Source organism: Mustela lutreola, chromosome 1 (assembly GCF_030435805.1).
Source record: "Mustela lutreola isolate mMusLut2 chromosome 1, mMusLut2.pri, whole genome shotgun sequence".
NCBI classification, from domain to species: domain Eukaryota; kingdom Metazoa; phylum Chordata; class Mammalia; order Carnivora; family Mustelidae; genus Mustela; species Mustela lutreola.
The window spans coordinates 272,247,179-272,268,209 of record NC_081290.1 but is presented as its reverse complement, the minus strand read 5'-3'; the positions used below and the strand labels follow the sequence as shown (position 1 = coordinate 272,268,209).

Below are 21,031 nucleotides of genomic sequence, written 5' to 3'. Positions count from 1 at the left end.
TTTTTTTTAAAGATTTTATTTATTTATTTATTTATTTATTTATTTTTAAATATTTTATTTATTTATTTGAGAGAGAGACAGTGAGAGAGAGCATGAGCGAGGAGAAGGTCAGAGAGAGAAACAGACTCCCCATGGAGCTGGGAGCCTGATGCGGGACTCGATCCCAGGAATCCAGGATCATGACCTGAGCCGAAGGCAGTCGTCCAACCAACTGAGCCACCCAGGCGTCCCAAGATTTTATTTATTTATTTGACAGACACAAGTAGGCAGAGAGGCAGGCAGAGAGAGAGGAAGGGAAGCAGGCTCCCTGCTGAGCAGAACACCCTATGCAGGACTTGATCCCAGGACCCTGGGATCATGACCTCAGCCGAAGGCAGAGGCTTTAACCCACTGAGCCACCCAGGCGCCCTGGAAGTAGTATTTATATGTTGTTTGTGTAATTTACATATATGCATTTTTCTTCCGGTTAGTTAGGCCTAGAAGCCCCCTAATCTTCACATATGCAAGAGAGGGATAAGCCGGGAGACAAGTTTCTTTTTTGTCTGGATAAGAGATAAATGATCTTTAAATTGCCAGTGAAAAATTACCACATAGTTTAGCATAGTAACTGTAATAGAGATAATAGAGATGAAATTTAACAGTGCTGTTATTAGTCTAAAGAGTAGGTGTAAAGGGAGGTATAAGAAAGTGATACAGGAAGGAAAAGGAGAAAAGTTTCCCTTTCCTCTAGATATTCATACACCTTATGGAAACAAAAGTTTGAAATATGTCAGGTTTATTTTTGGCATCCCGCTGGTCTCTTTCTTGCTTCTCTTCTGCCACCTCTTGTTGTCTTTTTAGGATCCTTGGCTTCCTCGCACACTGTGTTCCCGTAGCACTGTTCCAGCCCCTCGAACATTCCATCCAGCCCCACAAAGCCTCCTCTACCAAGAGGTTCTTGCGCTGCCCTCCTCCCCTACACGCTTTTAAAAGCCCTCTTCGTGCAGTTACTTAGGTGAAAAAGTATACCTGATTAGAGCTATTACTCTCCTATGTGTTAGATCGATAACAAAGGATAATTTTATATATATATTTTTCTTTATGACAACTTTAAACTCACCGTTTTGAAGTGTAAAGTGTAGCAGTTCTTAGTGTATTAACAGAGTTCTGGAGCTCCTACCACTCTATAATTTTAGAATGTTTTCATCCGGAAAGAACCCCATACCCATCATCAGTCACTCTCTTTCTCCCCAAATTTCTTCCTGCCCCAGACCCTGGACAACTGTTACTCTGTTCTGTCTCTGTGGATTACTTCTCCTAGACATTTCATGTGATGAAGTGTCTTTTACTTAGCATAATATATCAGTGTTCACCTCTTTGGTAGCATGCATCAGTTCTACATTCTTTTCTATCGCTAAATAATACGCCCATGTATGGATATAGAACATTTTATTAACCCATTTATAAGTTGAAGGGAATTGGTATTGTTTCCACTTTGTGGCTGTCTCTTTGAACATTCATGTACAAGTTTTTGTGTGAGCACATTTTTTTCTTTAAAGATTTATTTATTTATTTTAGAGAGGGAGAGCCTGTGAGAGAGGGAGGGAGGGGAAGAGGAGAATAGAGAGAATCCCAAGCAGACTCCCCACTGAGCATGGAGCCCAACACAGGGCTTGATCTCATGACCCTGAGATCATGACCTGAGCCAAAATCAAGAGTCTACGCTCAACTGGCTGAGCCACCCAGGGGCCCCTGTGTGATCATATTTTTAATTCTCTTGGGTACGTACCTAGAAGTAAAATTGCTGGGTCATATGGTAACTATGTTTAACTTTTTGAAAAACTGCCAAACTGTTGTCCAACGTGACTTTTTACCATCTTACATTCATACTAGTAGTCCAAGAGAATTCTAATTTCTGTACATCTTCACCAGCTCCTGTTATTTAAATGTTCAGATGGCACAGAGAGAAATATTGAAGGCCAGAGGGGTCCCAAGAGCCATACATCTGCCACCATCACATTAACACCTTTAAATGGTTTTCATATCTTCTTCATTCTTCCACTTAGAAATCCACAAGTTCTTTAACTCTCTCAAGTTCTGTTGTGCATATGTGTCCATGAGGGTTATAGTTTTTTATGGGCAATGTTAGTGGGAATTCTGAGTGATACAGTTAGTTTGGTCATTTATTATATATTTCAGGATGTGTATTCAGTACTATATAACAGGATAAAAATTATTTTGCTTCTTTGTTTTAACTTGTCATTTTTAAGGGCATCTTTATGGCTTAGTAGAGCATGAGGCTCTTGATCTTGGGGTTTTGAGTTTGAGCCCATGTTGGATGTAGAGATTACTTTTTAAATAAATAAATAAATAAATAAATAAATAAATGGCTAGAGTGGTCAATTTTCTTTTGGTTATGTTCTCAGTTGTCCCTGTGTTACACCTTCAGGCTGCTATAAAAATAAGTAAATCAATGTTTTGGGCTTACTCATAACTTTACAATGCTTATCCTTATTCAGGTGATGCAGATGAAGCTTCACATAGTTGCTTTGATTGCCCAGAAGGGGAATTTTTCCAAAACTTCAGCTCAGATTGTTTTGGATGGCCTTGTGGATAAGATTGGAGATGTGAAATGTGGGAACAATGCAAAAGAAGCTATGACAGCAATAGCCGAAGCTTGCATGTTGCCTTGGACAGCCGAACAGGTTAGTGACAGAGGTCTCTCCCCAACTTTTCCCACATTTTAATTTAAGTTACTAATTAAACTGTAGGTCTTTTCTTCCCAAGTCAAACCATTTTTATAACCAGCATTTTTATCTTTACGTCTAATAATATACTGTTGCCTGATAATTAGAATTTATCTTGGCCAAGAGTGTTCTATTAAAAGATGAGAGTGATTTTCTCTTAAGACATTATAATTCAGAGTGATAACTAATGAAAAGTTGTAAAGTCCAGAGTGCTTTTAATACTACTGTCACTTACCTCATTTTCTTGTGTAAGTTGAATATTTCATTCCTAATGCATTCTTGCAGTTCTGTCAGGGTTGGAAAAACCATGCTTCATCCACTTCTACCTGTATGGCATACCATATTTCTTTGAGAAAGGCAAGAAAAAAAAAATCACATACTTATTTTTGGTGGGTTTTTTTTCTCTCTCTTTTTGCTTCAGGTTATGTCAATGGCTTTCTCACAGAAGAATCCCAAGAATCAATCAGAAACTCTGAATTGGCTATCAAATGCAATCAAAGAATTTGGTTTTTCTGGGTAAGTCAGAAAGAAATCAGGTACAAAATAATTAAATATTGTGCCTATCTCTGACTGCTGATTCTGTTTATTGTAGCCATCTCTGCTATTTCTGAGACACCAGAGCTGGGTCATCTAATTTACATAAAACTACCTTTTTTTCTCAAAAGTCTATATTGGCTCATAATCCTTCATTTTCATGACCACTAACATTAGAGTGCGCTCTAAGTAATTTTTTTGCCTTAAGTGTTAATAATTGTCCCTCAGAAAAGCTACTTCCAAGGATTTCTAGTTAAATACATTTGGAAATGACTGCATATAATCACATTTGTTTAGAGAGCTTTCGTGCATATTGGTGAATTAACATCTCTCATGGTCATTCAACAGAGAAGCTTGCCTAACTTTTTTTTATTAACCCACTGTTTCCCAAACTTGTTTGCATATTGAACACATTTATTTACTTAACAAAATTTTACAGAGCTTACTTTATGCCAGGCACTTTTTTTTTTTAAGATTTATTTATTTCCAGGCATTCTGGTTCCAAGAGAAAATACTGTAACTGCTATACAGTTGCCTTTCTCTGTGCCATGCTGTTTTTTATACTATACTTCTCAGTGTCTTACAAAATAGGTTTCTAGGGGTGCCTGGGTGACTCGGTCAGTTAAGCACCTGACTTCGGTTCAGGTCATGATCCTGGGGTCCTGGGACTGAGTCCTGCATCGGGCCCCTCACTCATCTGAGAGTGTACTTGTCCCTTTGCCCCTCACCCTGCTTGTACTTTCTCTCCTTCTCTCTTTTTCTCCAATAAATAAAATCTTTAAACACCCCCCCCCCCCAAAAAAAAAACAAAATAGTTTTCTACATTCTACTGAACAAGGAAATACTACTCAGAAGTTATCATTCAAGTGACATTCAACCAAATACACAATTACTTGGGGGCACCTGGGTGGCTCAGTCAGTTCAGCATCCGACTCTTGGTCTCAGGTCATGATCTCAAGGTTGTGAGATCAAACCCTGTGTTGGGCTCTGTGCTCAGTGGGAAGTCTGCTTGAGATTCTCTCTCACTCTCTCCCTCTGCCCCTCTCCTACTCATGCACATGCTTTCTCTCTCTGTCTCTGAAATAAATAAAATCTCAAGAATAAACAAAAATAGCAAGGAGTGATTATTCTTCAATAGGTAGTAGAGGGGAATAAGTTGGGGGGAGTGGGAGGAGATAAGATGGGAGAAAGAACTGGGCCAGGTCACATTGGGCCTCAGCGTTTTGAGTAAGTTGGAAACCATTAGATGGTTTTAAGGAGAGAGTAATAGTATCATTTGGACTGTAGTCAGAATAAATAGTGAGGATCAAAAAGACTGATTAGTAAGCTATTGGAATTATCCTGTCAAGAAAATTCAGTGGCTTGGACGTAGTTTGTGGAGATGAAGTATTAGGACTCAGAACGTATTTGAAAGATCTGACCAGGATACTGAGTAGAAGAGAAGGAGGAATCAAGGATGGCCTGAGCAAGTGGAAGAATAATGTGGCTCTTGACTGAGGCAGGGAAGACTGTGGAAAGAACAACATTTGGGTTTGGGATGTGGACAGTCAAAGGTTTTGGTCTTGACAGATATGGGACAGCTGTACATTCAAATGGAAGTGTTACAAAGGCTGTATGGATATAAGAATTTAGAATTCGGAAGAGAGGTCACCACTGGGATTTAGGAGTAATGAGCACATAGACAGTATTTAATGTTCCCTGTAGGTGAGTGGAGCGAGAGAACAGGTGAGACTGGGGGAGATAGCCAGCAGGAGCCAGTCCTAGAGTCTGGCTTTATAAGACTCTTGAGTATTTTGAGGGTTTCATTTATTTGTTTTTAATTCTAAATGTTATTTCTTCTAGGTTGAATGTGAAAGCTTTCATTAGCAATGTGAAGACAGCTCTTGCTGCAACAAACCCAGTGAGTACATACCACATATGTAGGAACATTGCAGCCATCTTTGTGGTTCTGTTCTCATGTGCAAAGTTCTTTTTGTTCTGTTTGCCAGGCTGTGAGGACTTCGGCCATCACCCTGCTTGGTGTGATGTATCTGTATGTTGGTCCCTCTTTACGAATGTTCTTTGAGGATGAGAAGCCTGCCCTTCTATCCCAGATAGATGCAGAATTTGAGAAGGTAAAGATTACAAACATGATACAATTCATTGGTAGACTTGAGAATGCTCATATGAGTTAAGTTTAAGCTTTTAACCCTTAAGAATGAAGAATACATATGTATTTGCTTTTATATGTATAAGTATCCCTGAGAAGAATTCTTAAGAAATTAATGGTTTTGTCTATGAGGAGGACAGCTGAATAGCTGTGGTATAGGAGGGAAGATTTTCCTCTTTTTGTCTCTTGTACCTTTGAAATATCAAACATTTTAAATGTATTGCCTGTTCAGAAAGTATGTCAACATTTAAACATTTGAAATTGGTTTTTTGGTTGTTTATTGATTGATTGATTGATTGATTTTTTTAAAAGATTTTATTTATTTATTTCACAGACAGAGATCACAAGGAGGCAGAGAGGCAGGCAGAGAGAGAGCCTGATGCGGGGCTCGATCCCAGGACCCTGGGATCATGACCTGAGTGGAAGGCAGAAGCTTTAATCCATTGAGCCTCCCATTGAGTGCCCCTAAATTGTTTTAAATAAAAAAAGAAACTTGGCCTTCCTTGAATAAACTTTCTAATCAGAATTGCTTGGTTTGGGCAGACTTGCTCTGTATTTCTTGGGCATCCAAGTAAAAAGACAGCTTCATGATTGAAAGGTCTGATTCTAGTAGATTTGTATAAAAATGCCTTTTATCATATACTTTCAAATTTGGGATCTAGTAGAAATTAAATTATGTACTATTTAGGAGCCCTTGGGTGAGTCAGTCAGTTAAGCGTCTGACTCATGATTTTGGTTCAAGTCATGATCTTAGGGTTATGAGATCAAGCTCTGTGTTAGGTTCTGTGCTGGGTATGGAGCCTGATTAAGATTCTCTCTATCCCTCTGCCATGTATCCCCTTTCTTAAATATATATATATATATATTATTTGGGGGGGGTGAATATTAAGTATTATAAAAGTATAGGAATATTAAGTAGTATAATTGTATAGTGAATTGTGAATATTAAGTAGAATAAAAGTGAATTTTAAGTAGTATTGTGAATATTAAGTAGTATGAAAGTATAGGAAAGTTTGACATAGGCCTGTTCTCTAACTTGTTTGCTCTCGTACCATTCAAGTTCATTAGCCTCACTGATTTGTTTGTGTGTAGATGCAAGGACAGAGCCCACCTGCTCCAACCAGGGGGATTTCCAAACACAGCATAAGTGGTACAGATGAAGGAGAAGATGGAGATGAACCAGATGAGGTGGGCACTGATGTTGTGGATCTTTTGCCAAGGACGGAAATCAGGTAGGTTTGTTGCAAGTGGTTTATTGGATTTTCGTTTGTTTTGTTAGTGAATTCTTAATGGTACCTTCTCTTCCTCAGTCAAGAGTACTTCTGTGACATCATTATTTCTTTAGGAGTCTGGAATTAAGATTCTCTCTTTTGCTTTCTCAGTGATAAAATCACTTCAGAGTTGGTTTCTAAGATTGGTGACAAGAACTGGAAGATCAGGAAAGAAGGCTTAGATGAAGTGGCAGCTATTATCAATGAAGCAAAATTTATCCAGCCGAATATAGGTGAACTACCAACTGCCTTGAAAGGCCGACTCAATGATTCAAATAAAATCTTGGTATGTAGAACATACGCCTGTTCTTTTGCTCTCCCTCCCCTCTTCCCTGCAGGAAGTTCCTTTTTAATCATCTTCACCTACAAAAAAAAAAATGAGTGGTCACTTCATTTGCTTTAAACTGGAAATCCTTTAATTTCTTAAGTGTGCCTCAAGATCAGTTGGTAGATGGAGGTTTATTAATCAGATTTTCATGAATCTCAGATTTGCTTTTTATAAAACTCTAATATTAAATATCCTTATATAAAACAGTTATATACATTACCATGCTTAATTTTTAATTTTTAAATACGGGTTTTTATGTCAGGATTTTCTTAAACTAGGCTTTACCTTACTTTATTATAAAGCACTATCCTTTCTGGTCTAAAATTCTAATACTCCAGTGTTGTGAACTAATGATAAAAGGAGCAGCCACTATCTGTAAATTATTCATAAGCTAATTACAATAGCATCATAACAAACTGACTACCCTGTCTTTCAAGTAGGCCTTAAACTTCCTAGTACATGGACTACTTAGCAGCCAACTTGGAAAACAGCTTGCTCCTGGTTTCATCAAGTATTGGCTCTTTTCCCACTCAGGTGCAGCAGACATTGAATATCCTCCAGCAACTGGCAGTAGCCATGGGCCCAAACATCAAGCAGCATGTGAAGAACTTAGGTATCCCTATCATCACGGTGCTTGGAGACAGCAAGGTAAGCCTGACTCCTGGAATGGCCAGCCACATTCTTGGGCTAAGAACAGTTCTTACATGTTTGTGTAAGAGTACACATAAACAGCCTATAAACTTTGTAGGGAAGAGAACATTAGCAGGAAAATAATAAACATCTTTACCTCCCAGGCAGTATGAGGGTGAACAGTTATGTCACTAGCCTTGTGACCCTTAGATAAGTTATTTCTCTTCTTTGAGGTTCAGTTTCTTTATTTGTGAAATTTCATTCTTAGAGAACTAAATAAGTATCTGTACATATGGTACCTGCTACTATCTCATATAGTATGCACTCAAAAAATGTTCAGTTTTGATTATGTCATCATTGTTCTATGTACTGTTAGGAAGAGTGAATATGTTTATGAATTTGGGGGTCATGTATTTATTTTCTTCCTTGTTATCCTGAACTTCTGGAGCAGGATCTTCTAGTACTTTAGTTTCACAGTCCAAGAATCAGTCTCAAAAGTTGCAAGCCTCTTATATTTAGCCCAAGATTGAATATTTGAATGTGTCTTTATTTTTGAGCAATTCATTTAGTGTGAGGAATTGGGGTATTTTAATATTTTTCATGTTAACAAGACTTCATTCTGTGAATGCAAATTAATATGAAAGCGTAAGTGTTCAGGCAAATTGTTAGTTATTTAGGTCTAACTTTTAGTTAGGAGTTCTCTATCCTGTAGAGTTACATTCTCTATAGATAAGCATGGACATAACAGCCTCCAGAGTTTCAGAAAATAAAACCTCCAAGTTTATTCCCCTTACATGATACTCTATGCCCAGGTCACTGTTTTTGCCTAATTTAACCGAGTAGAGGATCTTACAATTGGAGCTTTATGTTTCTCCTTTACTTTGGATTTTCAGTACAATCATTCATAGAACTAGATTCTGTGTCAGAGAAGTTGATTCTAAGTATGTTCATGTGGACCTTAAACCTCTGTTGTTCATGTTCCCAAAGTAAGAAAATTTTTCACTCCCTACCTCCAAACCATAAGTGATACTATCTTTACTAATTCTTTCTTCCATTTAGAACAATGTTCGGGCAGCTGCCTTAGCAACTGTGAATGCTTGGGCAGAACAGACAGGCATGAAGGAATGGCTGGAGGGAGAAGATCTTTCTGAAGAGCTCAAAAAGGAAAATCCTTTCTTGAGGCAAGAGGTACTACAAATATGTGCTTTACTCATGACTTTGACCTTCTTAGAGGTGTGGACCTACCTAATAAATATGCTTGTATGGACAGAATGAGTTTCATTATGAAACAGTTAATAAAATGAAACCAAATTCCTGAAGATTTATACCGCGTACATCTTTTTCTCCCCCCTTTCATATACTTTTTTAACAATAAATTTTTTTTTTAAAGATTTCTTTATTTGAGAGAGGGAGAACACATGCACACATGAGTGAGGGGAGGAGCAGAGGGTGAGGGAGAGACTCCTCAAGCAGACTTCCGCTGAGCGAGGAGCCAGAGGTGGGGCTTGACCCCAGGAGCCTGAAATCATGACATGAGCAGAAATCAAGAGTCAGTTGCTCGGGGCGCCTGGGTGGCTCAGTGGGTTAGGCCGCTGCCTTCGGCTCAGGTCATGATCTCAGGGTCCTGGGATTGAGTTCTGCATCGGGCTCTCTGCTCAGCGGGGAGCCTGCTTCTTCCTCTCTCTCTCTCTGCCTGCCTCTCTGCCTACTTGTTATCTCTCTCTGTCAAATAAATAAATAAAATCTTTAAAAAAAAAAAAAAGAGTCAGTTGCTCACCTAAATAAGCCACCCAAATGCCCATTAACAGTAAAAAAATTTTTAAAGGACTAGCCTTTCTGTGAAATCTTGTTTCTTGAACTCTGAAATGGTAAAATAAAAGTTTTTAAGCAGATCATAAAAACAGAATTCAGCATTCAAAAATCCATCAGTATAATTCATCATACCAGCAGACTAAAGAAGAAGAATCATATAATTGTGTCAGTTGACTCAAAAAAGGATTTGAGAAAATCCAACGTCTGTTCATGACAAAAACTCTGAGCAAGTAAGAAATAGAAGAGAATTATTTCAGCTTACTAAAGACCACCAGGGCACCTGAGTAGCTCCGTGGGTTAAGCCTCTGCCTTTGGCTCAGGTCATGATCTCAGGGTCCTGGGATCAAGCCCATCAGTCTCTCTGCTCAGTGGGGAGCCTGCTTCCGCACCCCCCTTCTGCCTGCCTCTCTGCCTACTTGTGATCTCTGTCTCTGTCAAATAAATAAATATCTTTAAAAAAAAAAAAAACCACCACCAGCACCTGGGTGGCTTAGTTGTTAAGCATCTGCCTTCAGCTCAGGTCATGATCCCAGAGTCCTGGGATCAAGCCCCACATCAGGCTCCCTGCTCGGCAGGGAGTCTGCTTCTTCCTCTCCTACTTCCCCTGCTTATGTTCCCTCTCTCGCTGTGTCTCTTTCTGTCAAATAAATAATAAATAAAATCTTTTTAAATTTTTTTAAAAAATAAAGAGACCACCTACAAAAAACCTCTATAGATAATGTCATACTTATATTTAGAGTGGTGAAAGACCGAATGCATTCATCCTAGGTTGGGAGCAATGTCCGTCTCACCACTATTAGTTAGCATAATATGGGAAGTTCTAGTCCCTGCAGTAAGGCAAGAAAAAGATACGAAAAACAGTTTGGAAAAAGAAAAGTAAAACTATCCCTAATGGCCAGTAACATGTTTGTCTACATAGAAAATCCCAAGGAATCTACAAGTAAACTCCTAGAACTAATAAATATTTGAGTTCAGTAAGATTACAGGATACAAAATTAACACACAAAATCAATCACGTTTCTTTATAATACAGAGAACATATGGAAACAAATAAACAATACAGTTTACAATTACACCAAAGAAAATGAAATCCTTAGATGTACACTTAGCAAAGAAAATATAGAATATGTATATTAAAAATTACAAAATGTTTATAAAAGAGTCCAAGGAAGACCCAAAGAGTTGGAGACACACGCTGTGGTTGTTGATAAGAAGACTCAATGTAGTAGAGATGTCAGCTCTCCCCAAACTGATCTATAGGTTTAATGTAATTCCCATCAAAATTGCAGCAAGTTTTTTTGTAGACAAAAGCAGGCTTATTCTAAGATTTATATTCTAGCTACAACAGTCCTGACAAAGAAGAAAACTGTGGAAATAATTACTCTATCCTATATTAAGACTTAGATATTGCTAACATAATCAGGAAACTTACATGGGATTGGGAGGTGGAGGACAGACCCAGGTTAGTGGAACTGAAGAGAACCCCAGAAATAGACCCACGCAAATATGATCAACTGGTTTTTGACAAAATTACCAAAATAATTTAGTGTTGGAAGGCTACCCTTTTCAACAAATGACTCCAAAGCCTTAGACATCTGTAGATAAAACACTGAACCTCAACCTAAACCTTCCATCCTATTCAAACATTAACTCAAAATGGATCATGAACTAAATGTAGACTATAAAATTATAGAACTTTTATTTTACTTATTTTTTCATGGTGGGGTTTGAACTCATGATCCTGAGATCAAGACCTGAGCTGAAATCAAGAGTTGGACGCTTAACCAACTGAGCCACCCAGGTGCCCCAAAACTATAGAACTTTTAAAGATAATATCGGTGAAAAACTTCAGGATATAGAAATTCTTCAGGCAAAGAATTCTTAGACTTGACACCAAAACCACAATCCCTTTGATGGAAAAAATTGATAAATTGGACCTCATAAAAATTAAGAACTTTTGCTCTGCAAAAGACCATGTCAAAATGAGGACAAGACAGCTATACCACAGGAGGAAGTATTTGCTAACTCAGTATCTGATAAACATTATATAAAATTTGTAAAGAATTCTCGGGACACCTGGGTGGCTCATTTGGTTAAGTGTCTGCCTTTGGCTTAGGGCATGATCCTGGGGTCCTGGGATTGAGTCCCGCATTGGGCTCCTTGCTCAGCAGGAAACCTGCTTCTCCCTCTGCCTGCCTCTCCCTCTGCCTGCTGCTCCCCCCTGCTTCTGCTCTCTCTTCTCTCTCTGACAAATAAATAAATAAAATCTTTAAAAAAAAAAAAAAAAAGAATTTTCAAAACCATGAAAAAAAAAAAAAGATGGGGCACCCAGCTTGATCAGTTGGTGGGTGGAGCATATGACTCTTGGTCTCAGGGTCATGAGTTTGGAGTTCCGTCTTAGGCATAGAGCCTACTTTAAAAAAAAAAAATGGGCAAAGGACATGAACAGATGTTTCACTGAAGAGGATATGCAGGTGGCAAATAAGCCCATAGATGTTGTTCGGTATGATTAGCCATACAGGAAATGCAAATTAAAACTAGTGACACATCACTCTACAGCTATCAGAAGTACTGGAATAAAAAAAATAATTTTAACACCAAATGCTAGCAAGGAGGTGGGGAAATTTGAACACTCTGCCAGAGGAAATATAAAATGGTACAGCCACTCTAAGAAAAAGTTTGGCAGTTTCTTTCAAAACTAAACATGTACAGGGCGTCTGGGTGGCTCAGTCAGTAAGTGTCCAACTCTTGATTTTGGCTTAGGTCATGATCTCAAGGTCATGAGACTGAGCTCCCTGTCAAGTTCTGGGCTCAGTGGGCAGTCTGTTTGAGATTCTCTCTCTCTTTCTCTCTCTCTCCCTCCCTCTCCCCCAACCCCCTTTCCCTCTGCTTCACTCCCCACTCATGCACATGCCCTCTCTCTCTTTCTAAAGTAAATAAATCTTTCTTTTTTTTAAAGATTTTTTTATTCATTTGACAGAGACCACAAGCAGGCAGAGAGGCAGGCAGGGAAGGAGGAGGGAAGCAGGCTCCCTGCTGAGCAGAGAGCCCGACGTGCGGCTCAATCCCAGGACCCTGGGATCATGACCCGAGCCGAAGGCAGATGCTTTAACCCACTGAGCCACCCAGGCGCCCCATAAATCTTTTTTTATAAACCCCCAAACTGAACTTACAATTACTATATGACCCAGCAATTGTGATCTTGTGCATTTATTCCTTAAAAATGGAAATTTCTGTCTTCAAAAGAATCTATACACAAATGTTCATAGCAGCTTCATTCATGATAGCCAAAAAGTGGAAACAGCCCAAATATCCTTCATATGTCCATATGGTAATACTATTTAAGATTAAAAGATTCACTGATAACGAGCAACAGTTGAGATAAATCTCCAAGGAATTATGTTGAATGGCAAAACCCAGCTCCAAACAATTATATACCATATGATTCCACTTGTGGAGTATGTTTAAAATGACAAAATTTTAGGGGTTCTTGGGTGGCTCAGTCATTAAGCGTCTGCCTTCGGCTCAGATCATGATCCCAGGGTCCTGGAATCGAGACCCACATCAGGCTCCCAGCTCCCTGCTTCTCCCTCTTCCACTCCCCCTGCTTGTGTGCCCTTTCTCACTGTCTCTCTTTCTGTCAAATAAATAAATAAAATAAAATAAATAAAATAAATAAAATAAAATAAATTAATTAATTAAATAAATAAAATAAAATAAATAAATAAAATCTTTTTAATAAAATAAAATGACAATTTTATTTTATTTTATTTTTTTTTTTTTTTTTTTAAAGATTTATTTATTTATTTATTTGACAGAGAGAGATTACAAGCAGGCAGAGAGGCAGGCAGAGAGAGAGAGGAGGAAGCAGGCTCCCTGCTGAGCAGAGAGCCTGATGCGGGACTCGATCCCAGGACCCTGAGATCATGACCTGAGCTGAAGGCAGCGGCTTAATCCACTGAGCCACCCAGGCGCCCTAAAATGACAATTTTAGAAATGGAGAACAGATTAGTAGTTATCAGGGATTGGAATGGGATAAGGGAGATGCCTGTGGTTATAGAGGAGGCAATATGAGGGATGCTTGCAATGGAACTGTTTAAAATCTTAAACATGTGGTGTCAGATGTAGTAACATATATGTGATAAAATCGTAGAACTAAATACAGGCACAGACACAAATGAGAATGGCAAAGCTGGGCAGTCTGAACAGGATCAATGGATTGTATCAATGTCAGTATCCTGGTTGTGACACTATAATTTTACAAAGTGTTACTGTTAAGAGGAAACTGAGTACATGGGATCTCTGTATTATTTCCTATAACTCCATGTGACTACAGTTATCTCAATTAAAACTTCAATTAAGGGTGCCTGGGTAGCTCAGCTGGTTGAGCAACTGCCTTCAGCTCAGGTCATGATCCTGGCATCCCGGGTTCAAGTCCCGCGTCGGGCTCCCTGCTCCATGGGAGGTCTGCTTCTCCCTCTGACATTCTTCCCTCCCATGCTATCTCTCTCTCTCTCTCAAATAAATAAAAATCTTAAAACTTTAATTAAAAAATAAATACAGATATGAATTATTTGGGGGGAATAGAGAAAAACTGTCAATATGGGGCTAAAAACAGAAGTTCTGGCAGAATCTGTCCTCTCCTGATCAAATAAATGTTAAACATTTTCTCTAGCTGAATAATTCTTAGAATTTTTTTTTTAAAGATAAGGGAAAGATTTTCATCTGTAAAATGCATTAAGAACTATTGAAGCTTTATTTATTGTAGTTTAATACCCAAGTGTGGTCCAAAGAACCATGTCCTTATCTTAAAGAAAATAGTCATCTTTGCATATATCATTTAAATATAGCATTGTTCTTGAACAGTGAAAATTACTGATTTTATATTGGAAAGTTGTAGTGTTTGGTACTGATGCAATCATTAAGCCTAAGATTATAAGTAATAATTTTCCACTTGAAGTGTGTAATCGGTCTTTATTTCTTTTGGCAGCTTCTGGGCTGGCTGGCTGAGAAACTCCCGACTCTTCGTTCCACCCCCACAGACCTTATCCTTTGTGTTCCTCATCTCTACTCGTGCCTAGAGGATCGCAATGGAGATGTGCGGAAGAAGGCCCAAGATGCCTTGCCATTCTTCATGATGCATCTGGGATATGAGAAAATGGCCAAGGCTACTGGGAAATTAAAGGTACTACTTCTTGTGGTTGCTGCTGTTAAAAGCCATTAGAAAAATATTGAATGTGAGTATATATATAGGCAAGAGATCATATTACCTCCTAGGAGTCTCACTTGAAATCCCAGTGAGAGCAAAAATATGTTGAACTCCCAAGAACTTGACTCTGCAGGGGCAAAAGTTGTGACCTTCTAGAATGGTAGTTAGTTTAGTATGACTTCATAATGGGTGTTACTTCTCTTGCACTGTGTGCTGCCTCCCTTACTTCATAGGTATTTCAAAACTAGGTGCTCAGTGATGTCCCAGCAGCTCTTTTAGTAAGCATAGTATGAGTGTATCATGTATGTGGCATCTCATTTCCCCTGTTGTGTTGTCTCCCTAGCCAACTTCTAAAGATCAGGTACTGGCTATGCTAGAGAAAGCCAAAGCTAACATGCCGGCCAAGCCTGCAGCATCTGCTAAAGGAACTTCCAAACCAATGGGAGGGTCTGCTCCAGCCAAATTCCAGCCAGCTTCAGGTAACTGTTTTGAGACGGTTAAGGGGGAAAAAAGTAGCCCAGGGGAACTCTGAAAAGAAACAGAGCCTTCATTTCTTATTGTATTTCCAAACAGCTGAGATCCTAGGCCCTCCCGCCATTTTCCCTCCCTCCTTCCTTACCCTTCTACCACAAACATATTTGTCAGGTTTTAAACCAGGCATTGTGATGAAGGTATAAAGATGCTTAATTTGATTTCCACTTCCAAGAAGGAGTTTCGGAATAGCACATTGAAATACTCCAGAAAATGAGTGTTCCATCCTATTTTTAAGGTTTCCACACGTTTTCTGCTATTGGATATTATAGTTAGAGGGGGGAAACTGGGACCATCTAGTCTAATCCTTTTATTAAGAGACAAGGAAACCCAGAAGATGAAGTGACTGGCACAAGGACAGCCACTCAGTCTAAACCAGCATAGAATTCCTCTTCTTCATCCCAGATGAGTTGTCCTACTGCAGTGCCTATTTGCTGATCCGTTCTAATATTTGCTCATCCTTTAGAGAAAAGTCTTGATTTCTTCACCCTAATGTTGTAATTCCATCATGTATAAATAAAACTCCAGTCTATAACTACCATTTTGCTAGACCTACTGCTTAATAAATAAAATATTATTCTCCTTAGTGGGATACAGACTATTGATGCTATAGAGGTAGAAATTGTAGATGTTTAAGACTGTTGGTATCAAAGGATTTATTCGATTATAAGATCTGTAGGAATCCTGCTATATGGTAAATACTGAGCGTCAAAGATTGTAAACCGCCCCTGCCCAAGGAAGTATCAATCTAGGAAAAAGATTTAACTAATTTAATAATTTAATTTAATTACTTTAATTAATAATTTAATTAATTTAATAATTTAATTAATTTAAAACCTCAACTTAACTGTTGGCAAAGTAGATGTAGATTTATTGAGTTAATGTCTTAGGGTTATGCTTAAAAAGAAATTCAGGCAGGAAAAAAAAAGATTAGGAAAAAAATCCAATTGAAAATACTTTCTCAATTGACATTTAAAACTAGGTTTTCACATCATTATGTATTTAACCTGATCAGAATAAAGTAATGTTAGTTAGAGTTTATATTTATAGTAGATGCCTTTTTTCCTCAAAGCACCTGTTGAAGATTCTGTTTCCAGTACTGTAGAAACCAAGCCTGATCCAAAAAAGGCCAAAGCTCTAGGAGTTTCTTCCAAAACAAAGGTACGTTAGCTCTGCATACTTAGATGCAAAATTGCTCTTAAGTGTGTTTTATACATCGGGTCACTCTATTAGGAGAGATCATATTGTGTTTGAAAGAGGTTTTGTTTATCTGAGAGAGGGAGAGGGCGTGAGTGAGAGCACGAGCAGGCAGGAGGGGCAGAGGCAAAGGGAGAAGCAGGCTGCCCACTGTGTAGGGAGCCCAATGTGGGGCTTGATTCCAGAACCCTGGAATTAGGATCTGAGCCAAAGGCAGACACTTAACCAGCTTAGCCACCCAGGTGTGCCCCTACTCCCTTTTCTTTTCTTTCCTTTCTTTTTTTTTTTTTTTAAAGATTGATTTATTTGAGAGAGAAAGAGAAAGTGAGCCCAAGCCAAGGAAGTGGCAGAGGGAGAGAATCCTCAAGCAGACTCCCTGCTGAGTGCAGAGCCTGACGCAGGCCTCCGTCTCATGATCTGTGAGGTCATGACCTGAGTTGAAACCAAAAGTTGGCTGTTAACGGACTGAGCCACCCAGGCGGCCCCAGTACATTTATTATTATATGCTCATATACAGTGGGCACGCTGGCCATTCGTTTGAGGATTATTTGTTTCCTTCCCTATCCATGGTCCTTTAATTCAGTATTACTTTAAATAGATAATTATCTTCTAAACTGTCCAGTGAAAGCTGTTCTTTTCCTGTCCTCCCCACTGTCCTCATACCAAATTTAACAAGTGCTTATTTTAGTATTTGATCACAAGTGCTTTGAAGTATTTTTGACTCTGTTCTTAATGCTGTACTTTTTTCCCCAGTCTTTTGCAGTTTACAAAACAGTTTCACATAAATGATCTCACACTTGTTTTAACTGAATGACTTCAGTGTTTGAACTAGAAAGAAATTCTGGCCTACTAGAAATAACAGGCTCTTGCTGCATTTATATTAATAAGTAATAATGATCCCAGTTTTAAAATTCAAGTATTACTTTATTTTTTTTAAGATTTTATTTATTTATTTGACAAGAGATCACAAGTAGGCAGAGAGGCAGGCAGAAAGAGGAGGAAGCAGGCTCCCTCCCGAGCAGAGAGCCTGATGCAGGGCTCGATCCCAGGACCCTGGGATCATGACCTGAGCCAAACGCAGAGGTTTTAACCCACTCAGCCACCCAGGCACCCCTCAAGTATTACTTTAAATACATATTCTAAGTGTTCACTATTTTCTTTCCATCTGATACAAAGATTTAAAATCTCGGATTATTTTCACTTTAATTATTCTTTAAAATGTCTTGATGGGGCGCCTGGGTGGCTCAGTGGGTTGGGCCGCTGCCTTCAGCTCAGGTCATGATCTCAGAGTCCTGGGATCGAGTCCCGCATCGGGCTCTCTGCTCAGCAGAGAACCTGCTTTCCTCTCTCTCTCTGCCTGCCTCTCCATCTACTTGTGATTTCTCTCTGTCAGATAAATAAATAAAATCTTTAAAAAAAAAAAAATGTCTTGAGCAAGTTTCTCTAGAAACAGGTTCAGAGCATCTCCAGTTACAATGATGTGATAGAGATACATTTTATATGCAGAGAGGCAGAAAAGCTTTCTTGACTAAGACATATAAATGCCATTCAAAATGTCAATAATATGGAAAGCTGTAAATGGTGTTGAAGATTTTAAGAAAGAAAGCTGTCCAGGGGCACCTGGGTGGCTCAGTCGGGTAAGTGTCTGCTTTGGGCTCAAGTCATGATCCCAGGGTCTTGGAATCAAGCCCCATGTTGGGCTCCCTGCTCAGTGGGAAGTCTGCTTCTCCCTCTCCCTCTACCTGCTCCTCCCCATGCTTGTGCTCTCTCTCTCTGCCAAAGAGATAAATAAAATCTTTCTTTTTTTAAAAGCTGTCCAGTAAACAAAGAGTCTATGACCCAGACCAATGACATTATAATAGAGTTTTTCCACCTACATTACATGCCAATCCAAGGTAACCCACAGTTACTTGAGAACATATTAAAAACATTTCTGGGGGACGCCTGGGTGGCTCAGTTGGTTGGATGACTGCCTTCGGCTCAGGTCATGATCCCGGAGTCCCGGGATCGAGTCCCGCATCGGTCTCCCAGCTCCACGGGGAGTCTGCTTCTCTCTCTGACCTTCTCCTCGCTCATGTTCTCTCTCACTGTCTCTCTCTCAAATAAATAAATAAATAAATAAATCTTAAAAAAAAAATTAAAAAAAAAAAAAAAAAAAACATTTCTGGGAACCCCTGGGTGGTTCAGTTAGTTGGGCATCCAACTTTTGATTTCAGCTCAGGTTTTAGTCTTTGTTGTGAGACTAAGCCCTGTGTCATGCTCCGTGTTCAGAGCACACAGACTGCTTAAAGATTCTCTTCTCGGGGCGCCTGGGTGGCTCAGTGGGCTAAAGCCTCTGCCTTCGGTTCGGGTCATGATCCCAGGGTCCTGGGATGGAGTCCCGCATCGGGCTCTCTGCTCAGCCGGGAGCCTGCTTCCTCCCTTCTCTCTCTCTCTGCCTGCCTCTCTGCCAACTTGTGATCTGTTTGCCAAATAAATAAAGAAAATCTTTAAAAAAAAAAAAAAAAAAGATTCTCTTCTCCCTCTCTCTACTCCCCCTCCACCCCAACACACACACACACACACACACATCAGCTCATGCTCCCTCTCAAAAAAAAAATTTTGGTGGGGCACCTAGGTGGCTCAGTCGGTTAAGCATTTGACTCTTGATCTCAGCTCAGATCTTAATCTCAGGGTCATGAGTTCAAGCCCCATTTTGGGCATAGAGTCACTTTAAAAAAAAGAAGAAACAAGCAAACAAACACATTTCTGGAAATGTGCAAAAGCATAGTATATGCAAGATTCTGTGGCTCACCTGTTTCTTTCATGGGGAATATAATATTGATAGTGCCTGTTTTATAGAGAGCCCACTTACCGGGCAATAACATCATATTCCCAAGGACTAGTACCCTAGCTAACCAGCGTTCCCTGAACCTTTGCTGTAGAGTGCACAAGGAAAGAAAGTGCCCAGCAAAACCAGCTTAAAGGAGGATGAAGACAAATCTGGTCCTATTTTCATTGTTGTTCCAAATGGAAAAGAACAGAGAATGAAAGATGAAAAAGGATTAAAGGTAAGGAAGGGACATGAACTCTCAGGAATTTTTTGCTTTCTGTTTTGTTTTGTAATTATTGTTTTGTTTTGTAATCAAGAATGTCTGGAATTCATTTCATTATTGAAATACCTAATAATGAACTGAATCTTTGCTTATAAACTATAGCTTGTTTCTCTTAGGTTTATAGGAGCATTATTTCCTGCAAAAGGAACTATAGAATGGAGCTATTGCCTATTCTTCTTCCAAATGGAAACCAAAGTTGTTTTAATTTTTATAATCCTAAAATGGAAAATATTCATTGATTTTTATCAACTACACATTTGTAGTAGGCTACTTGTTTAATCCTTTTTGTACCTGATACCTCAAAAGACATATCTGGTGACTATCTAATTCAGTCATTTCTCTTTTTATATTATTTTGGTATTATTAGGCAGTTAAATTTTTTGTCAAAATACATTGTTTAAAAAAAAACCAAGCAGTATGAAAAGTGCAGAGTATAGTATAAGAGGCATGTCTCCCTCTAATCTCCCTCCACAGGGGAAGATATTATTACCAGTGTTTTTGTATATTACTCCAGAAGTATAACTATTTCATACTATACAGTCATAGGTGTATAAATATGTAGCGCTTTTTACACACAGGGGACGTGCTATACTCTTTGTTCTGTATTTTGCTTTTTTCTTTTAATGATGTTTGAAATATTTTAATAGTCAATACATGACTGCATGCATATATACATTCATTCTCTTTATTGGTAAATCACGTGTATGTACCTGTCTTTATCCCAACCCATAATATAAACATTAGGTTGCTTCTCTTCTTTCACTATTATAAACTATTTTGCCATGAGCATCTTTGAATGTAGGTACTTGTGCACATATGTGAATGTATCTTTATTAAACTCCTACTAGAATGTATATACATATTTAATTTTTATAGATACTACAGATTTTCCCTTTATTAAAATTGTACCAGTAGTATCATTATGTTATACAATAATAGAGCATTGATTTTTCTAGTGAAAATTGCTGAATATTCTATTCCTAGAAGATGTTAAGAGTTAAGCTTCCAGAAGTATGACCGCTCGCTAATACATTTTGCATTCATATTTAATTACAAATTAATCTTGTCAAATTTTAAAATATCCTTACATTGATTTTTGCAGCAGCTTTAAATAGAATTCTCTACCTCATTTCAGTTGAACATCTTATAGTCCCCTTTCCCTGGTTTTTTTCAGGTGCTGAAGTGGAATTTTACTACTCCACGGGATGAATACATTGAGCAACTAAAGACCCAGATGTCTAGCTGTGTGGCTAAGTGGTTACAAGATGAGATGTTTCACTCAGACTTTCAGCATCATAATAAAGCCCTTGCTGTCATGGTTGATGTAGGTTTCCAGTAGATAAGTACACGTGTTTCTCAGATCCATGAAAATACTAAGCTTTGTGAAATAACCAGAAGTTAATGTGACTTGAGAAGGAACTAGAATATACCATATTCTTTGGCTTTAGAGCTGTTGTATTATTTGATAGAATAAATGACTGTCGTAATTTTAGGTCTTAAATAGAATCTTAAAAATCTACTCTTTTTCTTGGACTCCAGTAAAATCTAG

The 21,031-nt window shown here is 38.6% G+C and overlaps 1 protein-coding gene across 4 annotated transcripts in view; it reads left to right on the top strand.

The window, feature by feature from the left end:
* The window catches only part of CKAP5 (cytoskeleton associated protein 5), a 108,062-nt gene that overhangs the window by 63,961 nt on the left and 23,070 nt on the right, over positions 1–21,031 (top strand). For all 4 annotated transcript variants that reach the window (XM_059141236.1, XM_059141226.1, XM_059141235.1 and 1 more), the window contains exons 17-29: positions 2,499–2,684; positions 3,148–3,242; positions 5,103–5,160; positions 5,249–5,374; positions 6,502–6,641; positions 6,792–6,966; positions 7,543–7,656; positions 8,698–8,826; positions 14,441–14,635; positions 15,003–15,138; positions 16,263–16,351; positions 19,312–19,437; positions 20,657–20,806. In XM_059141236.1, coding sequence (XP_058997219.1) covers positions 2,499–2,684; positions 3,148–3,242; positions 5,103–5,160; positions 5,249–5,374; positions 6,502–6,641; positions 6,792–6,966; positions 7,543–7,656; positions 8,698–8,826; positions 14,441–14,635; positions 15,003–15,138; positions 16,263–16,351; positions 19,312–19,437; positions 20,657–20,806 — 1,719 coding nt within the window. The remainder of the gene's footprint in view (positions 1–2,498; positions 2,685–3,147; positions 3,243–5,102; positions 5,161–5,248; positions 5,375–6,501; positions 6,642–6,791; positions 6,967–7,542; positions 7,657–8,697; positions 8,827–14,440; positions 14,636–15,002; positions 15,139–16,262; positions 16,352–19,311; positions 19,438–20,656; positions 20,807–21,031) is intronic.